Raw genomic sequence first — 26,097 nt, 5'->3', positions numbered from 1 at the left:
GGACAGCAGTGAAACAGGTTATGCAGTTCTTTGTCATGTTCTACTTTGAAGCCTAGTGTTGTGGTACTCGAGATTGGTCTTTGTCTTAAGACCGGTCTAGAGCCCACCTTTTTAAGGTCTCAGTCTCGTCTCGGAATCGCAGGCATTTTGACTCGGTCTTGTCTCGGACTGGGCGGAATCCATATTTAAAATCAAAACCGGTCAAGACCGCCACTAATGGGCTTCTTTCTCATGTCATTACTGTGATTAGAAGGAAAAACACCACTTTCTAAAACGAATCACTTCAATTCATTTGTAGTTTGGTTTGCCCCCCCGGTTACGGCTGCAACCTTTCCGGTGTTACGGTCTAAATGAATGACGCCCCCTAAACACAAGATGATGATTTTTCATTGATATTTATGGTCTTGGTATTGACTCGGCCTCAACCCCTACATGTCTTGGTCTTGTCTCGGTCTCAGAGCATTCTGGTCTCGGGTATGTCTTGGTCTCGGTTATTGAAGCCTGTGTTTTATAAAGAGTCATAGGCAGACTAACTCAGCCACATCCATCCCCCGAAGTAGACACACACAGAACCACAAAGAACAATATGTCCATAGAATGCTGAGAGACTCAGCTTGGAAAGCAGATAGCAATATGCAATGGGGATACAAGAAGAAAGACATAACTGTCTTTCATTAAAAAAAAATCTGACATTAATGTTCTAATACTATAACCTAAGACATTTAATACAGGTCAGCATATGACATTTGAATTTGTTCAGGAACAGAAAAACAGTATTTTACCAAAAGGTCTTTCCTGAAGAACAGAAAGTAAGTCAACTAAAATTTGGTAAATTGATTGAAAAATAATTGCCAACCGCTTTGATAATCACATGAATCATTTTTTCTTTTCAAAGCTGCAAAAATTAATGTTCTTCTTTAACACGTCTGCAGGGATTTGATGCTTTTTGGTAAATGGACTCAAGCTTGTACAGAACTTTTCTAGTTTCTGACTACTCTAAGCACTTCTACATTAGTATCAACTGATCCCATTCATTCCCAATCACACATTCATACGTCAGTTTGTGCAACATTGTACACATTGATTTACCAGTCAGCGATTTATATCAAGTCATTTTATGATTTTATATATAAAGTAATTATTCAGTCAAATTCAAGAGGGATGAGGGAGAAACAAATCAAAGAAATATGATGTGACAGCTGCCAGCATACATGTTCAACCTTTTAACAAGTTTAAAGACCAGAAAGCTGAATCAGGTTAGGAGACTGCAGCAGTCTGGAGTTATTTCTGACATCACACCACTATCTGCTGGGACAGAGGAGGTGACAACAAACATTGTACAAATGTGCTACTTGATTAAAAGGTGTATATTTGGATGAACGAGCCCTGAGCAAAATCGACTAAGTACAAGAAAGGCCTTTCTGTTCTTTGTTTTATCATTAATATGCAGAATCAACAAGGTTTACGTGTTGTTCGCATGAATCTCTAAGAGAATAAATAAACATGGTTTAGCATTGTTTATGCAGAGAGTTGAAACTGATCAATGGTTATTAGTGTTTCATCACTGTATGGATAATGACATGGTGGTAGATGAAGTAGCAGTCTTTGTGGGTATAAAAATAGCTTTAATATTCACTGTATTGAGGGTGTTTTGGTTTTTTTGAACAGCATATTATGTCCACAAAATTAAACCAAATCAAGAACTTTTTGATCAGATAAGAAAACATTCTCAGTCTGTTCATCTCACTTCAGTCTTTTATTTCTTCTCAATGGGAGTGAAGCCCCCTAATACCTCTTTCCTCTGAAAAATCAAATCCCAAATAAAGGTTTTATGTTATTGAGGTGTAATGACTTCAACATACCAGTCTGTGGACCAAAGCTGTGTCACACACTAAAGCACCTAACAGAGAAATAATTGGGCTTCTGTTGAAGAAATGCAAACTCTGTTGTTGTTTTTAGCTTAGCTCTATAAAAATAAATACAGCCAGCCTAAACATCATCCTGGAGCATGTTTTTAAATGTTTAGTCAAATCCTAGGACTTGTTTGTCTTGATGAGTAATACTTATCATATATGGTTTAGATTGAATACATAATTATATAGCTTTAATACATACAATAAATATATGAAGTAAGAAGCTGACTGAATGAGGTTACAGGTAAATGTCCAGCAGCGGGCACAATAGGACAGCTTAAGCTGCTCATCACGATCACTATGGAAAACAGATGGCAGTTATTTCTGAATGTGCTAACGTGAGGGAATGTTCCTACAGCTCTCAGCCTCCACTCATGCAGTCCACACATTCAGGACCTGAAGACAGATCACATTCCTGTTCAACGTCTCAATGAGAAGTGACAGGGTGACGTCGAGTTTAAACGAGAACAACAGGATGACTGTGGAACGCAGGGAGGGCACCAGTAAAAGACCTTTAGTGGATGTGAGTGAATAGGCCTTAAATCTAGCATGTAATGTGTGATGCTAACGGGAACACTGAACAACAGAGGACTTGTTGCTTCTATTCAGGCCCCAGAGGGAAACTGGTTGGTGAGCTCACTACCATGTCCTCGTCTTGGGACCAGCTATTCTCTCCAAGACTGCCAAACAACAAACAACAAATCTACTTTCAGCAACAAGAAGGTCTAATACACATATGTTGTATTGTACTTGTATGGTTCCTGCTCTTATGTTTCTTGGGTGGAAAACTTGATAACCCATTGTTAAGAAAAAAGGGATTCTGAAAACCCATTTCTTAATTTAGTTGATGAGTTGCTAAACTTTTGCAGTAAAGGTAAAGTAAAAAAGGGTTAAAAATCAAGACACTGAGTCAGGACAAGCTGGTCATAATGGCCACAAACCGTTTTGACTGAGTGAATTTAAACTCTGCACCACTACACAGTGGCCACAGAAAGACGTAAACAACATAAAAGGGTTGCCTAAAAGTAATCTATGAGTGTGGAACCGGAAAGTCACCAGTTCAAGTCCCAGTGCTGACAATATCAGGAAATTGGTCTGGTAGCTAGAGAGGTGCCAGTTCTCATCCTGAGCATTGCCGAGGTGCATCCCCTCACTCTGACATCTCTCCATTAATTCATGTATATAGGATCCTGATTGTGCATGTGTGTATAGAATTTCTCAACAACAGAGTGTAAAATGAAATTTCCCCTCAAGGGATTAATGGAGGATATCTTCTTCTTATAAAAAAAAAAGTCCAGGTAGATTATCGAGGATTTTCTGGGCTCTCCAAAGTGGAGTCGAATGGAGAATGTTGTGAAATAAGGGCGGCGACCAGAGAATACTGCTGCTCTGACAAACGTACGCTCTGCTTCTCTCAGTCGGAAAAAGAAAGCCGTTGTTTATGTACTCGGGAGAGGAGCTGGTCACATCAAAACTGTCAGGGCTAAACTTGTGAGTGTGTTTACTACCAGGTTTGATCCAGGCCTAGATGCTGAGACTTTATCTGTTTATCTCGCTGAAAAGCTCAAGACAGAGGCGAACTGTCAAAAGATTGGCACTATAAACAGTAGATTTGGCTCATTTAAAGAATCTGCTGAATGCCACAATGTTGGTGAAATGTATAATCTGGAACTTTGGCCAGATAGGGCATTTGTCCAGCAGTATTATAAGCGGCCCAGGGCTGAAGCCATCAGATCATGGACTTGACTTGCAGCTGAGGTCTGCAAGTGCCTCCTGTTTTTACAGGTTCTAATAAGCCATGCCAAATGACTGTAAACGTTTTGTCATACAACTTTTGTAGCATGTGTTTGAGTCAGAGCGCCGGAGATAAAGCCCACCGCAGAGTTGTTGCCAATCTTTTGGAAAACTGTGTCTACGGGAGAGACTTTATTTGTTATTAAAGCAAGATTTGTAAAAACTGAACTCCTTGAATACTGACTTCCATGGATGCTGGGGAGTCTACAACAGACTTCAGCACAGGAATAGTCAGGGGTAGGATACCTGGGGGTTTGGCTATTCTATGGTAAAAACAGCTGGACTCTGTGATACATGTATTCAGACTTGGTGTTGACTGGTGTATTGCTTTACTCTTCAGTCATAATGAAGAGGACTTTCATTATCATGAATGAGTGCTATCAGAATGAGAATGGAAATCTAAATAAGCTTGCCTTTGTTGATTCTTTTATTCAATATAATATTATGAGTAGTGTATATGTCACTGGCAAAATTAATGAGAATATCTCAGACAGGAATTCAATATTTGCCAATCATTTGGGTCAGTTCTGTCAAAATAATAATTGAATCTTGTCAGAAAAAGATCAGTTTAAAAAAAATAGATTTCATGAATTCTGATTCATATGAATTTATATGCACAACTGGGCCCTCAATCTGAAATACAGTGCTTGATTAATGAGCAAAACCAAAGAAAGGGGTATGACTGAAATAAGAGAGAACATTTATGTAAGCTCAGTGATTTCAGGACACACACACACGCACACACACACGCAGGGACCTTCCTTGTACTATTGACCTAATTTACTGGCAACATGGGGCAACACATAAAATATTGATAACTTCACTAGCACGCTCTATGCAGTCTTGTGCATTTCATCAGTTTCAGTCTAGTAGGATGACAGAACCTAACTGGGTAAGTTAAATAGAGGGGGGGTTCAACATTTGTCCTTTTCTAAGCCAAAACATGAAACAGAGTCACAAAGAATTAAGTACAGCTGTTCTCTGACCACATCTAGCCTTTGCCCTCCCTGCCTTGGCCAAGTTATACAGACCTGTGATTAAACCAATGGTGAATGGCTGATGTTTACAACTACAATAAGAAACATTCAGACACCTAATAAAACCAGCTAAGATGTTTATAGTCTCCTTGAGCAGAACCAGCACACCTCATGTTGAACAGCCATCTACTGAAACTGTGTTTGTCCATCCAGAACCTGACCTACTGGTCTACCACTACTTATGATAATTAACAATTATTTACGTTCATAAAAAGGTATTAACCTGATGGTAGTATCTTAAAAAGGCATGTAAGGGTCTTACCATGTGGCTCTGCTGTGACTGTGTGGCACCGTACATAGTGATGCCATTGGTCGGTGGTGCCAGCTGCGGTGTATCTGATTGGATGTAGCCCCGCCTGTCGATGAGACTAACCAGAGAGAAACAAAGAAAGAGGGAAATGGTAAATGGACTGCACATATACAGTTCTTTTCTAGTCTTCTGAAGACTCAAAGCACTTTTAGAATACATTCTACATTCTGCCTTTCACACACATGTACACACTGATGGAAGAGGGTGCTATGTAAAGCACACATCAGTATGAACTTAATTCTATGGACACACATACAGTATGTGTCTTGCCCAAGGACACTTTAACATATGGACTGTAGGAACTGGGATTGAACTGCCAACCTTCAGATTAAGGGATGTCTATGTTAATAGCCCTGCATTGGACACTTGACTTGACTTTAATGTGTTTGTATGATGTTGTTGTGTGTATAAGAAGAGATAACAAAATCTCAATGAGACTACCTGGTAAAATAAATGTAAAAAAAGAAAAACTCCACCACTGACAAAAAACAACAAAAAACTCCACCACTCACAAATATAATTAAGCAAATGGCATGAACAAGAACAGATTAAATATAGTCCAGCAGTTTAATCAAACTGATTGTTCAGAGCACTGAAAGCTTAAACATGCAGATGTACAAATGAAACAGTCAGACACTTTGACTGACTGTTCCTGAAAGCTGAATCTACGCATGACCTTGTGTGTCAGTGGTTACACTCTGCTGATGAGACAACAGTGAGTTAAAGGATGTGTGCTGTATTACTGTGTACACGCCTCAACATCTGAGTCTTTACACCCAAATCTTCTAAATACTCTCACGGTCACACAACCATGGAAAGTCAGCTCTGCTTAATAAATCTGAGAGCTCCTCTAATGAAGCACTAGAGTCAATCATTGTTTCTGTCCCGTCGTGAATATGGGCGAACTCTGACACAGCTGGTTAGACGACAACCTGCTGAACTCTTGTTATGTATGTGCACATGTGAGGTCATAGGCTAGCTGTATGTGCAAATGATTATTTATCTGCCAGATAGAGGTATAGCTGACACAGAGCAGTCTCCACCACACACATAAACACACAGCTGTGTTGTTCAACAGGGCAAGCATTGTAATCATTTAATGCAGAGTGTGTTGACAGTGTGTTCCAGCTGGACTGAGCTGGATTCAGGTGGAAATGGTTTGCTAGAATCCCAAATAAAACTGCAGGAACCTCCAGCATCAGCTTGGGTTGCTGGTAATGCATACCGGAACGTCTGCAAATGCGGCTTGGAGGAAAAAAACATAAAAAAAAAAGGATGATGCATTAGAAAATGTGAGTCAGTGTCTCAGCAGGGAATGGAATGCAAGAGGCTTTTGTCTCTGTGCATGTTTGTTTGTGAGAGGGAGCATTGCATGCATAGTTTGAGGCTGAGGTGAAACAATCCTTTATTTTAATGGCAGACTCAGCTTAACAATGCCAGTGATTGGCCACAAATACACACAGACACACAAACATGCCCAGATGGCAGCCAACTGTTCACTGAGGACTCTCCTTTGCCACCCACTGCAATCATAATCGGTGACTTATGGCTTTCAAGGCCACATGCATGGACAGAATAGTGATCAAAGCCCACATCATTTTTTTTGTTTCATTTGTTGATCTACCTTTAGATGGCACTGCATGCATGTGCTGAAATATAGTCTGTATGTGTCTCTATCTTTTTGTTCATACTTGTGGTTAAATAAGTGCAAAGCAAAAGGTAAAGCTTAAGGCTCAAAGTTCTGAAGGCTAAGAGATGTCTGACGTCTTACATCGTCACAGAGAGTGTTATATCATCTAAGTGGTTGGTTAAGATAAGAGCAGATAGTAGGTATCTGGCTCCAGCATGAACACATTTCTAACCATGACGAAAGAAAAAAGGAGCTGTTTAATGAGAGGAAGTAAGAGCTGCAGTTTCATGGATGAGTTAAGGGAACTTCTGGTTAAAATCATTTTAAGTTGGGGTGCTGGTGGTGCAGTGGTGCAGTGGTTTGTGCGCGCGCCCCATGTATGGAAGCCATGGTCCTCCAAGCGGGTGGACCGGGTTCGAATCCCACCTGTGGCTCCTTTCCCGCATGTCATTCCCTACTCTCTTTCCCTGATTTGCGGCTCTGTCCACTGTCCTGTCTCTCCAAAAAAGGCCCAAAAATATATCTTAAAAATATATATATAATAATTATCTTCATTTAAGTAGCTGGCAGGAAACACTGGTACTGACATAAAAGTCACATGGACATTAAATGTAGATGTGACAGTGGGGTTACCTTTCAGTTTGATCACATGAATAGCTCAAGGTAGAAATCTAGCATATGAAGCTGACTCTGATCTCAGATTTCGTTAAAATCCTTTCCACTCCAGCGGTTTCTTAGAAGAGGAGTATAGAGAGAAGGCAGCAAGCAGGCTCCGTTCACTGCAGCTCCTCGTCTAAAGGACAGATTTATTTCAACTTAAGACTAAATGTTATATTGTGTGTGTGTGTGTGTGTGTGTGTGTGTGGGGGGGGGGTCTCTTTACATGAAAAGCTTCAGAATGAGTTCTCTAAAACTGTTAATGAACTGGGTTACATGTCCTCAGCCAGGCATCTGGGAATAAATAATTCATAAAAACATTCATTTCACATACCTCGGCGGAAGGGGTCCACACAGCGCTGCACAGCAGTTGGTGAATATATTGCCATGGCTGTACGGGTTATAGTTGTCTTTCCCTCTTTTAGAAGACCAGGACCCTTTTATCTAGAAAAGACCACACAACATCAACACATGTTTCAAAGGGATTGTTAAAAGTCTCACTGAAATAAAATAAATCAGGCCTCTATATCTAATGAACCATTATGAAATATTTATGGGCCTCATTTTGGCAGAAAACACAGAGACAGAGACCAACATGCTTAAATCCCTTTGAATACTTTCTTTGTAGAAATAAAATGTACAAGGTATTATATAGTTTGTCCTGTTGATTTCCTTATGTTAACATTTTTGATTTATTTCGTCATGACATATCACACAAGTGATTCTCAGTTTAGAAATATTTTCTTCTTTTTTTTTCAATTTTACAAAATATATACAAATGTTGTTTTAGGTTATAAAAGCAATAGTAGCTTAAAAAAAGACCACGACTTTTAACCGGTGCCACAAAAAAACAGATGACACTTATTATCTGCACTGAAAAGTCAGGTATGCTGAATCCAGCACAGGGTTCAAATGATCAACAAAAAAAACATTCAAATTCATACTGATATGAAGTGTTTATTCATACTCACATCTTCATTGGTCGTCTGGTTTGAGCTGATTAGATAAGTATGGAAGCCTGATAAGCCCACTATTGACCATACAGAAAAGAAACACACCACCACCTCCATCACAGTGACACAAAAAGTCAAGGAATAATTTCTGTATTTTTTGGTACAGGTTTAAATTGATCTATTCTTCAATTAATAAAACAGACAATAAAAACCAATATACAGACATTGACCCATACAGAGCTCCAATGGACAAACAAATGGTGCAAGCTCAGCTAGCATATTGACCTACAGCCTCAGGCCTGTCCACTGCTTGCCAATAGGTCCTAGTTACCAGTTAATTTGGCTGGCAATGCAGAGCACTGCTCATTTTCTCTGCTCCACATAAAGCACAAAAGCACACACACTGTCCTACAGAATTGTTCTGCCTGAGAGACTCAGAACTGAATTGTAGGGAACAGTCTCTAAGAGAATTTCTTGTTCATTAAATAAGACAACAAATGCACTATATAGCACAGATACATCGCTGAGGGCTTATTGAAGAAAAAAACAAATGAGTTGGAGGGTCAGTCAAATATTACTTGGTTAAAGACCATGAATCTTTCTGTAAACTGTGCTGTAAAAAAAACAAACATCTAAATGCCATCCCATTCCCTTTACTCTTCTGTGTCTCTGTGTCTTCTATCCTCCTCTTCAGTAAGGACAAAACATGTCATCATTCAGCTAGTACAAAGGACTGCTTTAATACTATCGACTGCAATTCCCCTTTATTAAAGTCCTGTAGGACACAGGCCGTTATCAGCTTGGCTTGGCATTTCTCTGCCAGAGAAACAGTTATCGTACTCGGCCATAAAGAGAAGGGCAGAGAGAGAGGGACAGTGTCATAGCCCGGTGCTCTCAACTGAAATTTGTTAGCAGTAAGTAGCATTGGGTACCATTAAGATTTCATCACTGAAAAGGTTGTGTCAATTCTGAAAATGATCAGATGCCTGTTTTATTTACAACTATTATTATTTACACATTTTTTCCTTAGAGAACATTGGCTGTCATTGTCAGGAGGTTTTGGATAAAAGGTCAAAAAAGGTCATTTCAGTATCTTCTCAAAAAAGTCTGTCGAGGAGGTGATAAATTTAAATTCTGACATCAGCTCCTTCCGTCTTTACTGCCTGGATTTACTGCTTAGAGCGAAGGACAAACTGTGTCAAACTTCCTTTTACTGCAATGTCAAATTAAAACATTTGACTTGCTTGGACTGACAACAGTCTACATGATTAATACTGATGTTGTGTCAAGACAATAAGCTGTCTTACAGGGTATTTCTAACAGCTGCATCTTAAGACTTCTTGCACACACTTGGCATCTATCAGACAAACGGACACACCCACGCTCGACGTCGAATCTCACTCACACAACATCTCTGTAGAGGGAGCCAAGTAAGAGCCAGATGAAATTAAAGAGGAACTGAATCAATCGACGGAGACAGATTGAGAAGTTGCCTTGCGTGCTGCATTAGCCTGACGGAACAGGACTAATCAGACACACACCAGTTGTGCAAGGACTAGAAGTGCAGAAAATGACAGGAGCATTGGATGGAAACGCTTTGAGGAGGCATGTCATGGTAATAAATTCTGACCTACATAATGAACGACATGGACCCTGGTTGGGCAAGTTAGTGTGGAACAAGTTTTAATATAATTTACTGTAACTTATGAGGGTGATGAATGAACATAGAACAATATGGAGAAAGTGTTAGAGACAGTAGAATCATTCTCATTTAAGATACACATATTTGACAATAAAAGCCAAAAGGTTGATGTGAGTAAAAGGATATCTGGCAGGACTGTCTTTTAGTGCGCTGAGGAACCCATGTTGATGGGAGCCTGTAAAAGAAGACAGTATTAGTCAGACAGTGTACTGCTGCATTTAGCATTTAATGCACACAATGAATCACAACAACATTAAACACTCCCTAACTGGGGACTTGTACTAGAGAAAAGGTACTACACTCTATAAAGCCATTACCTGTGAGAGACAAGGGGCGTAAGAAAGCATTGATACATCACACAATTCATTTCATTCAGTTTGAATGCATAGATTTTATTTTGAACTTGTTTATGCACATGTTTATTGTGAACACAAAATAGTGCTCCTAGATTAAAAATCAACTCGGATCCCACTGATTGAACTGCATTAAATAACCCTATTTGAACTGAAATATTTGTGTTTTTTTTATACATTTATGAACATTCAGTTAAAAAATATCACTATATATATATATATATATATATATAGCGTACAGTATCAGTATCAGCATGACTACATATTTGCCAATGCATAGCCCTAAGGCAGACCCTTTATTGGTTAAAGTGCTGAGTGCCATAAAAGATGAAGTTAGCTCAGCAGACTGAGCCTACATGAATCAGTTTTTCAATTTAAATACTTGAAGACCAAATATCAAGTGTTATATGTTTGTAGGACACAAACCATATTGATCATCTACTTATTTTAATAACACCTGTCATAATTCAACAAATGAATCAGAAGGTGCAAATGTATGTTTTGTTGATTTATAATTAACATAATAAAGAAATTATGTAACATAAAGGTGTGATTTCAGCACCTGGATGACTGCAACTACCTTTGATTTGAAGTATTGTGGAGTTGATTTTTCATAGATTTGCTGGGTTTCTACTGTAAGCCTGAAACATGGCCAAATTATGAAACCACTTGGATGTTCTCCAATTACATTTGAGGCCAATTTTGAGACTAAAATTCCACCTGCAGTGGTGCTGTTTTGCCAAATCTGACAGCATGAGACTCAACACAGAGTTATGGTTACAATCAAAGTAAGAACAGGCTTGTTGAAAGAAAAAAAACACATTAAAATGTTATTATTCAGTGCTACACTTTTGTAGCACTTTTTGTTGCCCACACTTTTCTCTCAGTGCAACACTGATCCACTCTATGTCCTTTATGTGGACACAACCTTACACACAAGCACACCCACTGATGGGGAGCCCAACAGTCCACCGCCGGGTCCCAGCTGGAAAGATGGTAACAAGCCAAAATGCTGCAGCTTTTCACAACTCCCACTTACAACCTGCTGGCTTGAAACATACCAATAACACAGCCAGGAGGAGTGCATGTGTATATGTGTGTATGTGTGTGTGTGTGTAAGTGTGTGTGTGTGTGTAAGTGTGTGTGTGTGTGTGTGTGTAAGTGTGTGTGTGTGTACCAGACCTCAGTACATGTCCCTTTTCCCAACCCTCAGGTTCTTACGTAAAATGATGTGTGTGATGACGAAGGCAAAGATGAAGATGGTGAGGAAGGAGAGGGAGAGGATGAACATGTAGAAGAAACGGTAGTTCCTTCTTCCCACGCAGTTTCCCACCCAGGGACAGTGGTGGTCAAAACGTTCTGCACAGACAGAAAGAGACAGAGGCAGAGTTAAAAGATTATACTTTTTTTGAAACATGAATACATGAATATCTTTTCTTTAACCAACTACGCTGCTGCAAAAGTCATTTCCATTCAGGTTCTACTTAAAAATGTAGATTCTCTACTCATGTCTGGATTTTAGTCTGGGAAGTGTCTGGATGGTTTCTGGTTGTAGTACATTTGTAGTCCAAGTACTATTGATCAATCACGTATCAGCAGGCTTTGGCGTATGAAGGAAAAACAGTCCTTGAGGAGAGCTAAAGCAGTCTGAACACAATCCCCCATTATGATGTGTGATCTCCCATTGGTGCTAATCTGACGACAATTAATTTATCTTTAAACGTATATCTACATGAAAAAGCAGCTAACAATCCACAAGGCAAAACTGGAGGTGAATTTTGCCTCTCTTTTGATTTAATATTTTGATCTATCACACTTCTTAAGTTGCTAACTGGATGTAATCATCGGCGCATGGAAAAGGAGGTTTTCGGCTGAGAATCATTTATGGCTAACTGCTGGCTGCACTGGGAATACCAAGAAGTTGACCAATGTTCCCAGAGGCTTATCATTGTCAGAGAATAGCCGATTGATTCCCAGATTGCTAGCACAGTGATATTAATCCCGCCTGTATACTATGTACACATGTTTTAGGGATCAGGTGTCCTCAAATGCATCTGTAGATAATCTTGATGACCAATTAGAAGAAAAAAAAACAGAATTATAAAAAAACAACAAAAGCAAAACAAGGTATCTTCAGCGCATGTAAACTCAGCAAATTTGGAGCTATGGGGAATTGGGCGAAATTGGGGGAAAAGGGAAGTGTCTGCAAGGTTGAGAGGGTGAAAGCTCTCATCTGGGTCAACAGATAAAGTGCTGGAGTAAGTCCTTATTTAAGAATATTTGAAGATGTTTGGGGAACTGATAAAAAACTGGAAGAAAAGTGTAAGTGTGGTCTTGACTGCCATTCTCCTTCCTAAGACTTTATGCAGTACAGACCAACAGAGGTTTACCTATATGTAAACACTGACACAAGTTTGTCAGACATTTTGAGTACAGATTGTGCTACTGAACAAAGTGTGATTGTGTTGCACAGAGGAGCCTCATTTAACTGAATATCAGTGTTGTAAAACATAACTCAAACAATTGAAATCAAGAAATAATAGACTTAAAACATATATCTGAATGAAATGTGGAAGTGATTAACTACTTAATTTTTAATGTGAAATGCTTTCTGATGAAAATGACTCAGTGGTATTCTAATCAAAGACACTGTGCCCTGGTAAACGTAGCTTTCTACTGATTACATAAAGAGTCGTGGGCTCCTTGTTAATGAGGTTATTTAATCAGCCCTAATCCCACAGTCCTGTATCCGAGTGTGGACGACTTGCTGTGCACAGTGGGATCAATTCAACTAATTAATCAGAGCAGTCATTTGTTTAGTGAGGTGAATTGACCTGCCTTTGTCTTCTTTAATCAATGCCTGGTCAAAGGACACGCAGCCTCTGGTCAGATGTAACATCTTAATGTTACAATGTATGGATGGGTGCACACAATTCAATTCAGAAAGCTTGATGGGCATGACTTTGACAATATGGCCAAACTTGTTGCCACAATTTAACCCCATTATGACTGAAACATCTGCATATCACAGGTGGAAGCTAACTGCTCAGTAGCGTCATGATCCATCCAATGATGTTTAAAAGCAAAAGCTTGAAACCACAACTCGACACTGAATGATGTATTTGTCAAATATATTCTCGTGTATCTACTATTCATCTCATGCATGTTTTATTGTTGCCCTACATAACAATGGCTTTACCTCAAGAGGGTCTTAAAAATGTCATCAAATGTACAGATAATAGCACATCATCAGAAATCTGAGCTGCAAAAATAACCCTAAAATCATCTGGAATAATTCATCATAAAGACACAACCTCTTGCCCTACACCAATAATGAATGTGTACAGAAACTGTATAGTAAAAGTAAAAAGAAAGAGACAACAGGAAGACAAATAGAAGCAGTCTCTGAGTTTATGTGTACGTATCATAATTCTATGCCCTTATAAGTGTCTCTTATCACACCCAGAGGAATAACCCCTTTTTAAACAGGAAGTGACTCCACAATATGGCTCTGTGTCCACCAGGGAGGCCCTATCCGTTCTGACTGCTGACTTATTTAAGAGCTTGTTAGCCCCTCTGGCATTTACAGCATCAGAGGTAGAGACAGGAAAGGCAACTGTATCACTTTTTCAAAGCCGATGTGAAAAAGGCCAGAGAAAATCTTGAGTATAAATTTTTAATGTAAATATTGAACCTTTTCTTCAGGATATATTCTAATTCCCTGCATCTTAATTTCTACACTTTATCTCTGAAACCTCATGATTAACTCTGTAACGACTGACTCAGGATTTCTTTAAGGGGATATCGAGCCTCACTGGATGGAGTCCTGGAGCTTTGAGAACAGAAATGAAAGTATTTCTTTGTAAAAGAGACACAAGTTCGAACTGACATCCATCACTGGAGTTCATAATTTATTCCACCTGCTGTGTGAACAGTACAAGAATGTGTCTGTTTCTAATTTTTTCCCACCCATCTGTGGCTTACAATGATGATCCAGACCCACCTTCAAAATAAGAATTGGATATACTACAATGCTCTGTGTCTGTATTTGGACGGCCATCAAAGCATCCCCTATAATCTATCACCCATTTTCTTATTCCTGTTTGGTTTGAGGCAGGATATCTATGAACTGAATTTAGTTTAAAAAAAATCAGCCTCACCCTTTTCATTTCAAACTTTAACAATCCAATTAAAAAAAACACAGAGTCCACCTTTGTGTTTTTAAAAACACAGCTTTTTTCGTGAAAGAAATGACTGCCATTCCATCCTTCTGTTTGGCTGCCAGTCTGTCTTCTTTTCTGCCTGCAGGCATCTGCCACATCCGATTAACACTTCCTCATCTTTTCCCTCTGTTTACCACTTTCAAATCTTTGTCTCAGAGGGTTTCAGTCGGCCCCACTTCTGACAAAAGAAAAATACTTTCAAAGATGGAGTTGTCTTTGATGAGTGAGCGGCATAAAAACCCAGATGAGGAGGATGCAGAGACATTCAGGTCTCTGTATCTCTCTTACTCTATCCATCAGTAATTGCCTCGCTGTGCATTCGGTTTTAACTCAAGGGACGGTGAATGTTGTTGGTAAGAGCAAAACTCAACAATAATGCTGCTTCTTTGTTGTTGTTGTTTTTTCTCAGTGTAACCATCCCCCATTTCCCCTCAGTGTGGATGTAACTCCTGGAGGCATGTGTGCTGTATTTCCCCTGTAGGTAGACATCATAAAGTAAACATAGAACTTGGCTTGTAGTCTCCTATAAACATGTTTGTACTATTTATCTGAGTTCTGGGTGCTAATGTAAGTGGGGATTGAAACCGGGTTCCACAAGGATCTGGTCCTGTTTTGTTTTTCATAAACTGAAAATCATTAACGTTTGAGCTTATCCATACTGCAATACAAATTTCAAGGCCCTGTAACGTTATATCTCGTGTCAAGTCACAGCTTTCAAATCAAATCACTGCTGCTCACACATACATTGATCCTTTAATAATGTTTTTGAATACAATTGAATTGCCAGCTAACAAGCACATCAGCAACCAATATTCAGCACCTTACACGGTCTTCAGGTTGATTAAACTGCTGCTGCAGAAACAGGCATCCTCCTCCTACACCCAAAGCAGCCGTGGATGCAAATTTTGTAGCCAGTCCCATTAGTAAAAAAAAAAAAAAAAAAGTAATCCATTCTGAAATTGGCAGGATAACAGCTGGTTACCTAACCAAAAGTGTTAGTGGGTTGACTAAATGTTACATTATGATGTGTTCAAGGTCGGGTCCTTAAAATGACTATTAGGCAAGAGTAAATAAAATGTCATCATGCTGCGTTCAAATGAAATGTCAAGAAAAAGAAAGGTTAGATTTTTCTCAGAAACTTGAATAAACGGTTGTTTGGAGGACTTAATTGTTTGTTTCCCTAGCAATATACGATATATAATACAGTATAATACAGCTGTTTGGAAGAGATATAAAGTATATACCTAACTTCAGATGGGGAAAGTTAATTGTCATTGATACTGATACAATAATGAAGACTCCTTAACAGTCAGTCTTTATTGATACCCAAATATATTTAATGATTCTTAGATAATAACCAATTATGTCATTGTGAATCAACCTTCTAAAAAATAAAATTAATGTCATAAAGATGATTTTCTCAGAAAGGCCAAAAGATTAAAGTGAGGTATGACGTGCAAAAATTAAACAAAGTGGGCGAAGAGATGTTGGTTTTGGTGTTGGGTGTCTGTGTTCCTTGTTCTTATGTCTATAATTAAATGTGGTTAAAATTAGAAGTTGAGGCCAAAAATACAACCAGGAAGAATTGATTCTCACTCACCCACACAGTTGTCACAGAGGCTGCAGTGGGAGGCACGAGGCGGTCTGAAGATCTTGCAGGTGAAGCAATACTTCAGCTTGACTGTCTGGCCGTTGATGGCCACCTCTTTAGTTCTGGGAGGAGGCCTGTAGCCTGTGCTGCCATTGGCAACATCTAAAGACACCATTAAAGAGGGACAAACAAAGAGAAACAGGAATCAAAATTAAAAGACTTTTAAATCTTTACAATGACACAGTGTTTTGTCCAAGTTCCACTAAGGCCTGATTTACTTCAATGTTCATTACTAGTGTGCTAGGAATAGGAACACACATCCTGATGGGATTCACAATGCACAATAAGCCACTCAATATGTTGATATCTGTTCTAGCTAAAACAGAAAACAAGTTAGGATAAATGGTATACATGACTTGAATGCATACATTTAATAGCTGTCAGGACAAACTTTGACAAACATATTGCTTTAAATGTATCGTCTCTAAAAACTGCAGGCATGCTATAAGTTATACATTTTTACTTATTTTTTTTCTTTTGACTCGTCCTCAGTCAAAAAATATTGTACCAACGCAACCCGAACAACAGAGAGCAGCAAACTATATAAATGCTAAGCTTACTAATATTTAGCCAGTTTATTTTAGTAAAGCAGTTTCACTTGAATTAATGCCATGCTGCCTTTCACACCAAGACGAAATCTCACAATCTGGGTTTTGGTGTACAAAGGTTTTTTGTACAGTTGAATACATTGTGAAAATGAACCACTTGAGATAATACAAATACATATTTCTTTATTTGTGAGATAAAAACAGTATTCACACATTATTGTCCAGGAGCAATGTGTTGACTATGTCTGGTTTAGTCGTCTTAAATGGATGAATCTCAAGAAGGCTTTTGTGATATAAAACCTTTAGTTATCTCTACAATATTTGGCCATTTTAAAAGTACATGTTTTTATATGAGAACAGCTTAAGAGTTTCGAACTCACACAGCCCACAGAGCACATTATGTTTGATCAGCCCTTCCATGTTAGCTTTCTGAATGAGCTACAGATTGGGCTGCTGTGTGACATCAAACTTCCCAACCAGAACCAAATGTAACCCTACAACTAGCCACCTTTCTTTTCTGAATCACATGATGGGACTTAGAGTAGAACTACTTAGTAGTAGTAATAGAACAATAGTGTTAGTAATATAACTTGCACTTAACACTTTGATCATACAAAAAAGAAAATCATGGCAAAGTGCTCTGAATGGTTTTTGGTTAAGTAAGACATCTACGATCACAGGCTAAATGGTGCAGATGAGAGCAATGATAGGGATTCTCTATCCATAAAAGGTAGAGCCTGGATCCCATTAATACTCTGCCTGCTATGAGCACTCTCACGCACCCCGAGAGAGTGAGATATTGTGTGTAGGAAGATGATTCTGAGATCATTTACGCAGCAGCCTGTAGCATTGCTACCAGAGTGCCATGTGTGAGTATGTAGTGGGACTGTATAGGGACTGAGTGGCTTGTGTGGGTGTTTGACATTTCTAAAGAAGAGCAGAGGAAATGTTTTGTTCCATTGGTCTCTATCGTGATCAATACTAGAGTGCTCTCCTCTACACTCCCTCTGCTCCTCTGCCCTCACAGCACACTTCACTGAGACAGAGACAATATTTGAGCAGACAGTTAGAGAACAATTTGGACCACAAAGATACAATTAATATCAATAATGAAATGTACTTAAAATTCATTATGAATTTAATTTCATTGTTAGTTTCCAGTTGGATCAACGCATTGCAAGGAAATTAACACAGACACGCACACTCTGGCCTAAGAGATTACATTAAAAGTGAATCAACATGTTTCCATTTTCTTTTTGCCTTGATTGTGTCACCAAAATTGTGACATATTGCAGACGTTCTTATTGTTGTGTATGGTTTCTCAGAGTGTCTTAAGCACCATGCAGAGCAACAACTAAAGAAAATAAAGAAATCATTATGAATACAGCTGATGTGTGGCATGAGAATACAATGTACCTAACCTTGCATTGATAAGTGTTTTTTTAAGAGCGAGAGCAGTTTAAAGTTTGAGACTTTAAATTGTTTGAAAGCAAAGAGAATGCTTTTCTGCTGTTTCCAGTTATCACAATAATGAACAAAAGCTTCAAAAGGAATCTTCTTGCAGCCCAGCCTCAGAAATTCTACACTCAGGGTTTCCCCTAGATTCATTTGTGTTAGCCCACCACCACAAATGTGACCTCCTACCACCCCAAAAGAAACGCATAAAATACTTTATTCATAGAATTTATGTGCATTCGTTTTATTTCAGCAGCACCCCACCTTCCCCAACATATAAACCTGGGGAAACATCCACACTAAAACCAGTGTTTCTCTATGTAATCATGTACGGTAAATTAAAATAGACCATCACCTACACTTGTTCACAGATGCCTGCAGTACAGTAGCAGTTGAGCGGGGATGTCAAAGTAGCTTTCCTGCCTCACATGGACATTTGTAGACTGCCATCCAGGCAGACGAAGCTCAGCATTACATCATGGCCAGGCCTAACAACCTACAGCTAAACTATAAGGCAAGTAGATTGGGAAATGACGAAACAGAATATGTATACACCACACACACATACAACCTTACACACAGAGCTAAACAAACAAGTTTCAATGTCAGCCAAATTGTGCTAGGTGTTGCCTGGTGAGGTATAAATGGAAACTAATTGCCATCATGCTGTGCATGTGAAGGAGAGAAAAATGCAGCATTTACCTTGACAGATGGAGGAGAACTAGAGTACAATGATGATGACTAACATGTAGATGTTAAGTCAACAGAACAGCTACAAAGAAAATAATGTAACTATAAAAAAACATGAAATAATTCACTAAATTGCATACATTAATATAAAAAAAACATTAAGTTTCAAATAAGTGTTTTTTCCTTGTTAAGAATATTTAATAGAAGGTCGCTGGTATAGCTCAGTTGGTAGCAGAAAACCCAGAGTGCAGGGTGTACAGTTTGGTCGTAGGTTCACCTCTGTCACTGATTGGTGGATGTCATCCCCCAACCTCTCTCCCCTCATTTCCTCTCAGCCTACAGCTGACTGACGAAGATAAAGAGTAAGACATATTGTAGTTTGAGCATGTTGAACCAGGTGTATATCACATCATTACATTTGAGGAAGTCATTCAATATGGAGTCAATTATGGTTACTATGAGAATTCATAGCATGGGATTTTCTTGTCTGAATTTATTCTGTGGCATGTGCAGCTTTTCTTGGCATGCTTAAAGTTTAAACAGAAGAGAGAGAATGTTTGTAGTCAAATCTATTTAAAGACTATTAAGAGATGTGGCACAAAACTGACATTGCAGACTGTTCTTTTCACTCTGATCTCCTGAACATATTCTGCGGAGGATTTTAAAGAATGCAAAGCTAAATGGATACCATTAAAGGCTGTGCCAGTGTTTGGAATTTCTGATCAGTTGCAGTTTCAGCATGGTTTTCATTTGTTTGCTTCTGTGTTGAGAATATATTTTTGAAAAGGCCACATAAGCAGAGAGCAGCCCAAGTATCTGCTGATAGTGTGTGCAAACAGTTGGAAAATTCTTCTCGTCGTACATGCTTGGAAAATATTCCTACTAATAAATCAACTTGTAGATTTGATTTTGGGACTGTTCCTTTTAAGTCAAATACATAGATCTGCATTTTAATCAACTAAGTATGTTTCTGGCACCCATTTCAATCAGCCACCACTGACTTTTAGGCAAATAAATAAGAGATGCACCGATCCACTTTATTTCCAGTTCCAATCCGTTTCTGATACATAATGTATGTACAGAAGTATCATATTTCTTAGCCACACTATAAAGTGCATTTAAAAGGACCGTAATGTAACCCAAATAGTAAATGATGATCCGAAAGCATCATTTTGGTGTGAAGCAAAAAACTTAAATGGAATTCCAATCCTTACTTAATTCATGAGAAATATGAAATCTTTATGAAACCATTAATTCGTACATCTAACCATGCTTTTGATTCTGTTTGAATTAGTATAGCTGTACTTCTCTTAACTGTTCTCATCCAAAGCAAGAGCTAAATCTCAGGCTAAGTTTTCTCTGTGTCAGACTTTGGCACTCTGTGCTGAACTGCCGAACACCAAGGCCAAGACCATGAGGATCAGTTCATGAGGATCAGTCTGGATACAGAAATGTGACATTTGAAACACATTTGGAAAAATGACAACTCAAGGCACAGCCAGATTTGGACGAGGCTAAAATATGTCAGCACCAGAGTGCAGAGAAGGAAAGCACAGCTGCTGCTTCACCTTGTACTCCTGACTGGATAACCAGATCTAAAGAGTGTCACAGAGAGACAAGAAGGAAGGAAAAAGACAAAGAGAAAAATGCTTAAAGACAGTTATACCTTAATGTAGCCTCCCTGCCTTAAATACACTGAAGAGCATTAAGAAAACAGATGTGTGTTATTGAGTGGGTTAATCCAGGTAGGTCTGATTGCTTAACGAGTATGTTTACATTCTTTTCTCATGTGTCCCATCAAACATCTCTCCAGTGACAGCTCTGTTCCTTCTACCACCGCAGGACTATAATCTATGGATCTATCAATTTTTTATTTGTCTTTTTCATATCCATGCCCCTGTGAGTCTGGCGAAGTTAGAAAAACTGAGAGAAGGAAAAGAAAAGGAAGTTATTATGGCCAAGGTACTTCAAAGAGTGCAAATTAACCCTTTACAGCACACATGGTCAAAATGACAGTAAGGTTAGATCGAGCTAGAAGCTTTAAGATGCAAAGGATGAAGATGAACAGATGATGACTATACCAATTTTTACAGTGATTCCACAACAGCGCTGTAATTAATCTCTGTAAATAGGACACCTTTATACTTTTACATTGAACTAAAAACTGCTATATAGGGTCCCAGTGTGTGATGTTACAGAGCGTTATGGTGTTGGGTGAGCAAAATAAGTCTGACACATCAACAAACAGCACAAATGTAACACACACACATCACACTGCTCTGACTTGCAAGCTCGGCCTTTAGCGCTGACATCATTTCATCTCTGTTCTGTACTTTTATATTGTTCTCTGCTGGCTTAATGACCGAATAACTTTGCCCACTATTCCGCATCAGTATCTTTTTGCACAGAATGTGATGCATGACAGAGGGGGAACAGCTCTGTCTTGAACAGGCTGTGTGAAAGGGGGCTACATTACATAATCCTGATGGAAGTTTGAAGAAAAAAAATCAGTTCAGCAACAAAAGACAATGGGGCTATGCAATTAATCTATATTCCATTATTATCATGATGTGAGCATTGGCAATAAACATAGTTTTTTTTTTTAATTGCAATAAATACTGACTTTTGCTCTCAGCTGAACATCTTTTACCTGTTTGATGGAGGTCTGGATTATTTTTTGACCACGTTTTCAAATCAATTTGATGCAATCAGATGAAGCTCAAGCTGGCCTTCATACACCCTGACATTAATTGGTGCCAATTGGTGAAAATAAATGCTTTCTGAATCTATTTTGGATCAAGGACACAAGGATTAAAAATGAAGAATAGCAGATGATAACCGTGGAAATGCAGTTGTAGCTAATAAACACTCTTTGTTTATACTATATTGTTACTGCAATATTAAACTATATTATCACACTGCTTCCAAACAGTTACTGTCGGTCTCTGTCAGGTTAAACTCTTCCTCATCGTCTTGCTCACATGCCCCCTTTGTCAGACATAACAAGAGAGGATAGGCTTTGGTCTATGTACAAGCAATCCCCAAATGTAGAAGTTAAGATGTCAAGTAGCTTAGTAATAGAGCCTATTTCTGCAGGCTGCACACCCATTACTTAATATTCAGCCAGTTACAATGAAGTCAGACAAAAATGTGACCCAGGCTGTTACACTGGGAAGGGAGAGGAGGGAGGAAGAGAGTCACATTATCTGTTAAAGTACCATCATGAATTATGAATGGACTGTCATTCAAAACAAGGTATTATTTCATTTTACACTACAAGGAGACGAAGGATGTCAGAACTATGTGAACCAGACAGACATGCAGTAAATTGTCATGGCAAAGGCAAAATAGTCTTCAACATGGGGTAAACAGACCATGCTGCTGATATACCCGGTCACTGAGAGGGTATCTCAGGATCAATCTGAAGAGTCAGCGGTCCCTTTCTACACGCTGATTTATTTCACTTTTTTCATTTCTAGAGTTGAAGGCCGACAGAAGGTCAAAATACATACAACATATTAATTGTAAAGTCTTACAGTTTCCTCCAGTCCAAGGCCCAGTAAACACTTCAAACAGGACTACAAGGTGTTAAAATCTCAAGAGCTTGTTAACAGTGTTTTATCACTACCCGGAGAGATACTTTATCTAATGGGATTAAATAAACTCTGATCCTACAGAATGGCTCTATCTGGTGATGGCCATTGTGTTTGAGTTTGCCACCTGAACTGTAACTGGCAAGGACACAAAAAAGTGGTACCAACGAAACATTTTCACATATTTTACAAACAGAAACTAATTTAATGAGTGTGCAAGTTCACAACTAAGAACAATATGGGTAAAGCGATAAAAAGAAAATCGAATGACACAGTTGAAATGCTTTGTTCCTAAAAATTGAGTAAAATTTGATTAGCAAAGGATAGCAAAAAAAATATTTTGCAAAAAAACAAGCCCTGAGAAGGCAGTGTTTCCCCTACCATTATATTATATATACCATATTATTATTATATTGAAAAATCAGAATCTTGTATTGATGGCAACTTTGTTCCACTTTGATTTTTGATGCGAGACATGTACTATCCATGCATCCATTATATATACCGTCTATAGTCACACGTGGCTGGAGCCAATCACGGCTGACATTTGGCAAGAGCTGGGGTACATCCTGGGCGTGTCATCAGTCAATCACAGGGCTGACATACAGAGATAAACAACCAGGCAAATTTCATCAGCAACAGGGTGTCAAGCTTTTGCACAACTTCCTGTTTGTTATGACAGTAAATGCTTTGGTAGAGTGGAAAGAGTCAGCGTGCACCACTCATGGTAGTAAGTTGCTGAACACAAAGCAAAAAATAAATAAAAACAGTGGTTCCCACTCCTGGCCTCAAGGCACAACACATTCATAAAACATTCAAGGTAGTTCTTTTTTGCAAGGTGTAAAGCCATGTGAAGTGAATCCTACCACTACAATGCCAACATTTTAATAAAATGATTACATTATAAATTGACATATTTTTTACTTTACTTAAAAGGCATCAGCTTCTATTTAGGTATGTGGCCTAAGGGAACACAGACGAATACATATTTAAAAAAAAAAAAAAAAGAAAGATAGAAAAAAAGATGTAGTTGAAAGCACTGTCCCCACCTTCAAACAGCCATATCGACTTCCCTGCAGTCATGAAAAGCCTAAATGTCATTGCATCCTCTTCTGATGTGCCCTGCTTTCCTCCAGCAGCACAAGCTCTAAGCCTTCCAAAATCTATTTCTCTGCTGGCCTTGAGTCTGGCCAGCAGCTTTGGAAAATGAAGTGTGGTTGCCCTGGCATTCTCCGGCTAGCTTGGACCATATTTGGTGGAAGGAAGGGAACAAGGTAACAGGCAGCTCTGGCCAGCCCTCTGATTAATGTATCAGAGTCTTTCAGATTTGGCTTGTGGTGGCTGAACTGATGCCAGCCTGTTTAGTCCTGACATATTGGGCAGGCAGGCAGACATGATAGACATCAAACAACACACTGAGGAGAAATAAAGTCTTGTGTCCATTTCAAGCAGAGAAAAACAAAACGTGCTACCCTAGCTGAAGCTTTATACATGTACAGAGTATTTCCACTGCTTTTGTAGATCAAGTTATAGTGATAAGATACTGAGGATGAAGATACCACAGAGATAATAATCTGTCGCACATTTCTCATGTATAATTTTACTGCTATAAACATGCCATATTTTATTTTGTCTGATGTAATATTTACTTCAGGCAACCCACTTCAACCTCCTTTCACACACATTTTGCAGACAGCAGAGATTTTGGTTCAAGATGATGACAGCAGAGACCTCTCTATCAGCTGTTTCAGCTCAAGTACAGGGAGCACAAGAGGCCTTGAAGCTTCGTATTTTGCAGACAATAGGTCCTCTATTGTTATGTCAACAGATCAATAGATGGGATGTTGAACTTGACTCTTGTAGCACTTTGACTTCAAAACATCATTATTTATTTACGAGGCAGCTGGTGAAATGCAAAACTACTTGCAAAGGGCTGCTGGTGGCTGGAGTCAGTGATTTTTGTTTTTCCTAAGACAGATTCATGTATACATAACAAAAACCGACACGATATATGAAAGATGAAAAGGTAGTCATTTGCAATACTAATACGACGCTAGTAATACAGTAAAAACAAAAAACTGTTAAGGAAATGGAACGAATAAAGGCTGTGCAATTACAAATCTAAGGAAGCAGCAGATCAACATGAGTTTAAGAAAGCCTGAAGAAAGCCAAGAGCCATTAAATTATTGCAGTTCTAATATGGAAACGTTAGCTACTCTTCCTAAGCGTGTCAGCTGCTTTCTTCTTATCAGGATCTGCACAGTTGATGTAAGGACAACCATGTCTAATTCAGACCAGGAAGAAAACTGCTAGGGACGAGTCAAGAAGAGAACGGAAGAAATACAAATAGGAAGAATGTAAAAACAAAAATAATGAATAAACTAAGATTTAAAGTGGGCAGATGTCCACTATTAATAAGTAACAAAAATATGTCTTTTTAAATCACTGACTTAGACAATGTGAAATGAGAGAGGACAAGTGGACTGAGAAAAACAGAAAGAAGTACAGGATATCGTTAGGCTGGTTGACGTTGGGGTCTATGTGGTTAGATGATCAGGCTAAGCGTTAACAGATGTGCCACTAAAGAATTGCATGTCAAGCTGCCACGCTATGGTTAAAACATAACAACACCACACTGCACAAGTCGTTGCACTCCACAAGAAGATCCAGAAGAGATGGTTGTGGCCGAAGTTGGACAACGATTTACAAGGGAGTCACTAATCACAGCTAAATTACAAAAATAGGTTGGTTTTACTTATGAAAGGCTTTTTATTCCCTTTCACTTAACCGACTGTCCACAAAGATTAAGCTACATATGTAACCAACTACATGACAACAGTTTTCTGTGAAAAAGTGTTTTAAGTTAAAATAAAGCTCCGTGCATTTCCAGTCCTAATGCACAGCACAAAAGTCAAATGGGATGATGGCAAAGTGGGTTTTGGTATTTGGGTCAATATTGTTCGTATTTTCAGCCTTTTATTTGATTATCCACTGAAAAAATGTTTGCCCATATGACATGGTACTTTTGCACAGCACTGTTTCAGCCCACTGCTCCAAGCTCTCTGTACTCTACTACCTTCCGTCCTAAAGCTTTTAAGTCTCCTAATGAGATTAATTAAGCCAGTCTGGAGTTTGTTTAATAAGGCCCCAGTGGCCAGAAGCATGGAAAGGACTGTCTCTGGAAAATAGAAGTTTCACATATCAAATAAAAAGGACAGAAACTTAGAAGTGAGGTTTATAAAGAGGGTATAAAAAGCTAAACCATTGATTTAAGTGTTGATGATTCATTTGGCTTCAGGGAAGTGAAACACTTTTGGAGACCGGCCATTCAGTCCTGAATCTTCTGCAGAACCTAAACTAACATCAGTGCACATTCCAGTCAAAAGGGCCCTTGAATGTCAACTGACAATGAGGCTCCATTGTGCTGACTGCATTCTTGACTCAACTTTAACACTTTAAGTAGTGATGTGTCGTTCGTGAACGATTCGTTCAAAACGATAAAGTTTGCAAACTGAAAGCTGCTTTAACAGGCACATACATTTTCGCGACACCCAGTCTAATTGTTATTAAAATATTTAGTGCTGTGCT

General features: G+C 38.8%; 1 protein-coding gene across 3 annotated transcripts in view; it reads right to left on the bottom strand.

Annotated features, from left to right (window-relative positions):
- zdhhc14 (zinc finger DHHC-type palmitoyltransferase 14) overlaps positions 1-26,097 on the bottom strand; it is a 43,156-nt gene that overhangs the window by 2,091 nt on the left and 14,968 nt on the right. For all 3 annotated transcript variants that reach the window (XM_061063425.1, XM_061063426.1, XM_061063427.1), the window contains exons 3-8: positions 16,173-16,325; positions 11,571-11,708; positions 10,123-10,171; positions 8,313-8,415; positions 7,676-7,785; positions 5,007-5,112 (exon numbers count right to left, since the gene is read on the bottom strand). In XM_061063425.1, the coding sequence (XP_060919408.1) occupies positions 5,007-5,112; positions 7,676-7,785; positions 8,313-8,415; positions 10,123-10,171; positions 11,571-11,708; positions 16,173-16,325 (659 nt within the window). The remainder of the gene's footprint in view (positions 1-5,006; positions 5,113-7,675; positions 7,786-8,312; positions 8,416-10,122; positions 10,172-11,570; positions 11,709-16,172; positions 16,326-26,097) is intronic.

Source organism: Labrus mixtus, chromosome 18 (assembly GCF_963584025.1).
Source record: "Labrus mixtus chromosome 18, fLabMix1.1, whole genome shotgun sequence".
NCBI classification, from domain to species: domain Eukaryota; kingdom Metazoa; phylum Chordata; class Actinopteri; order Labriformes; family Labridae; genus Labrus; species Labrus mixtus.
The sequence above is the reverse complement of the archived record's forward strand: the minus strand, read 5'-3'. Positions and strand labels throughout refer to the sequence as shown.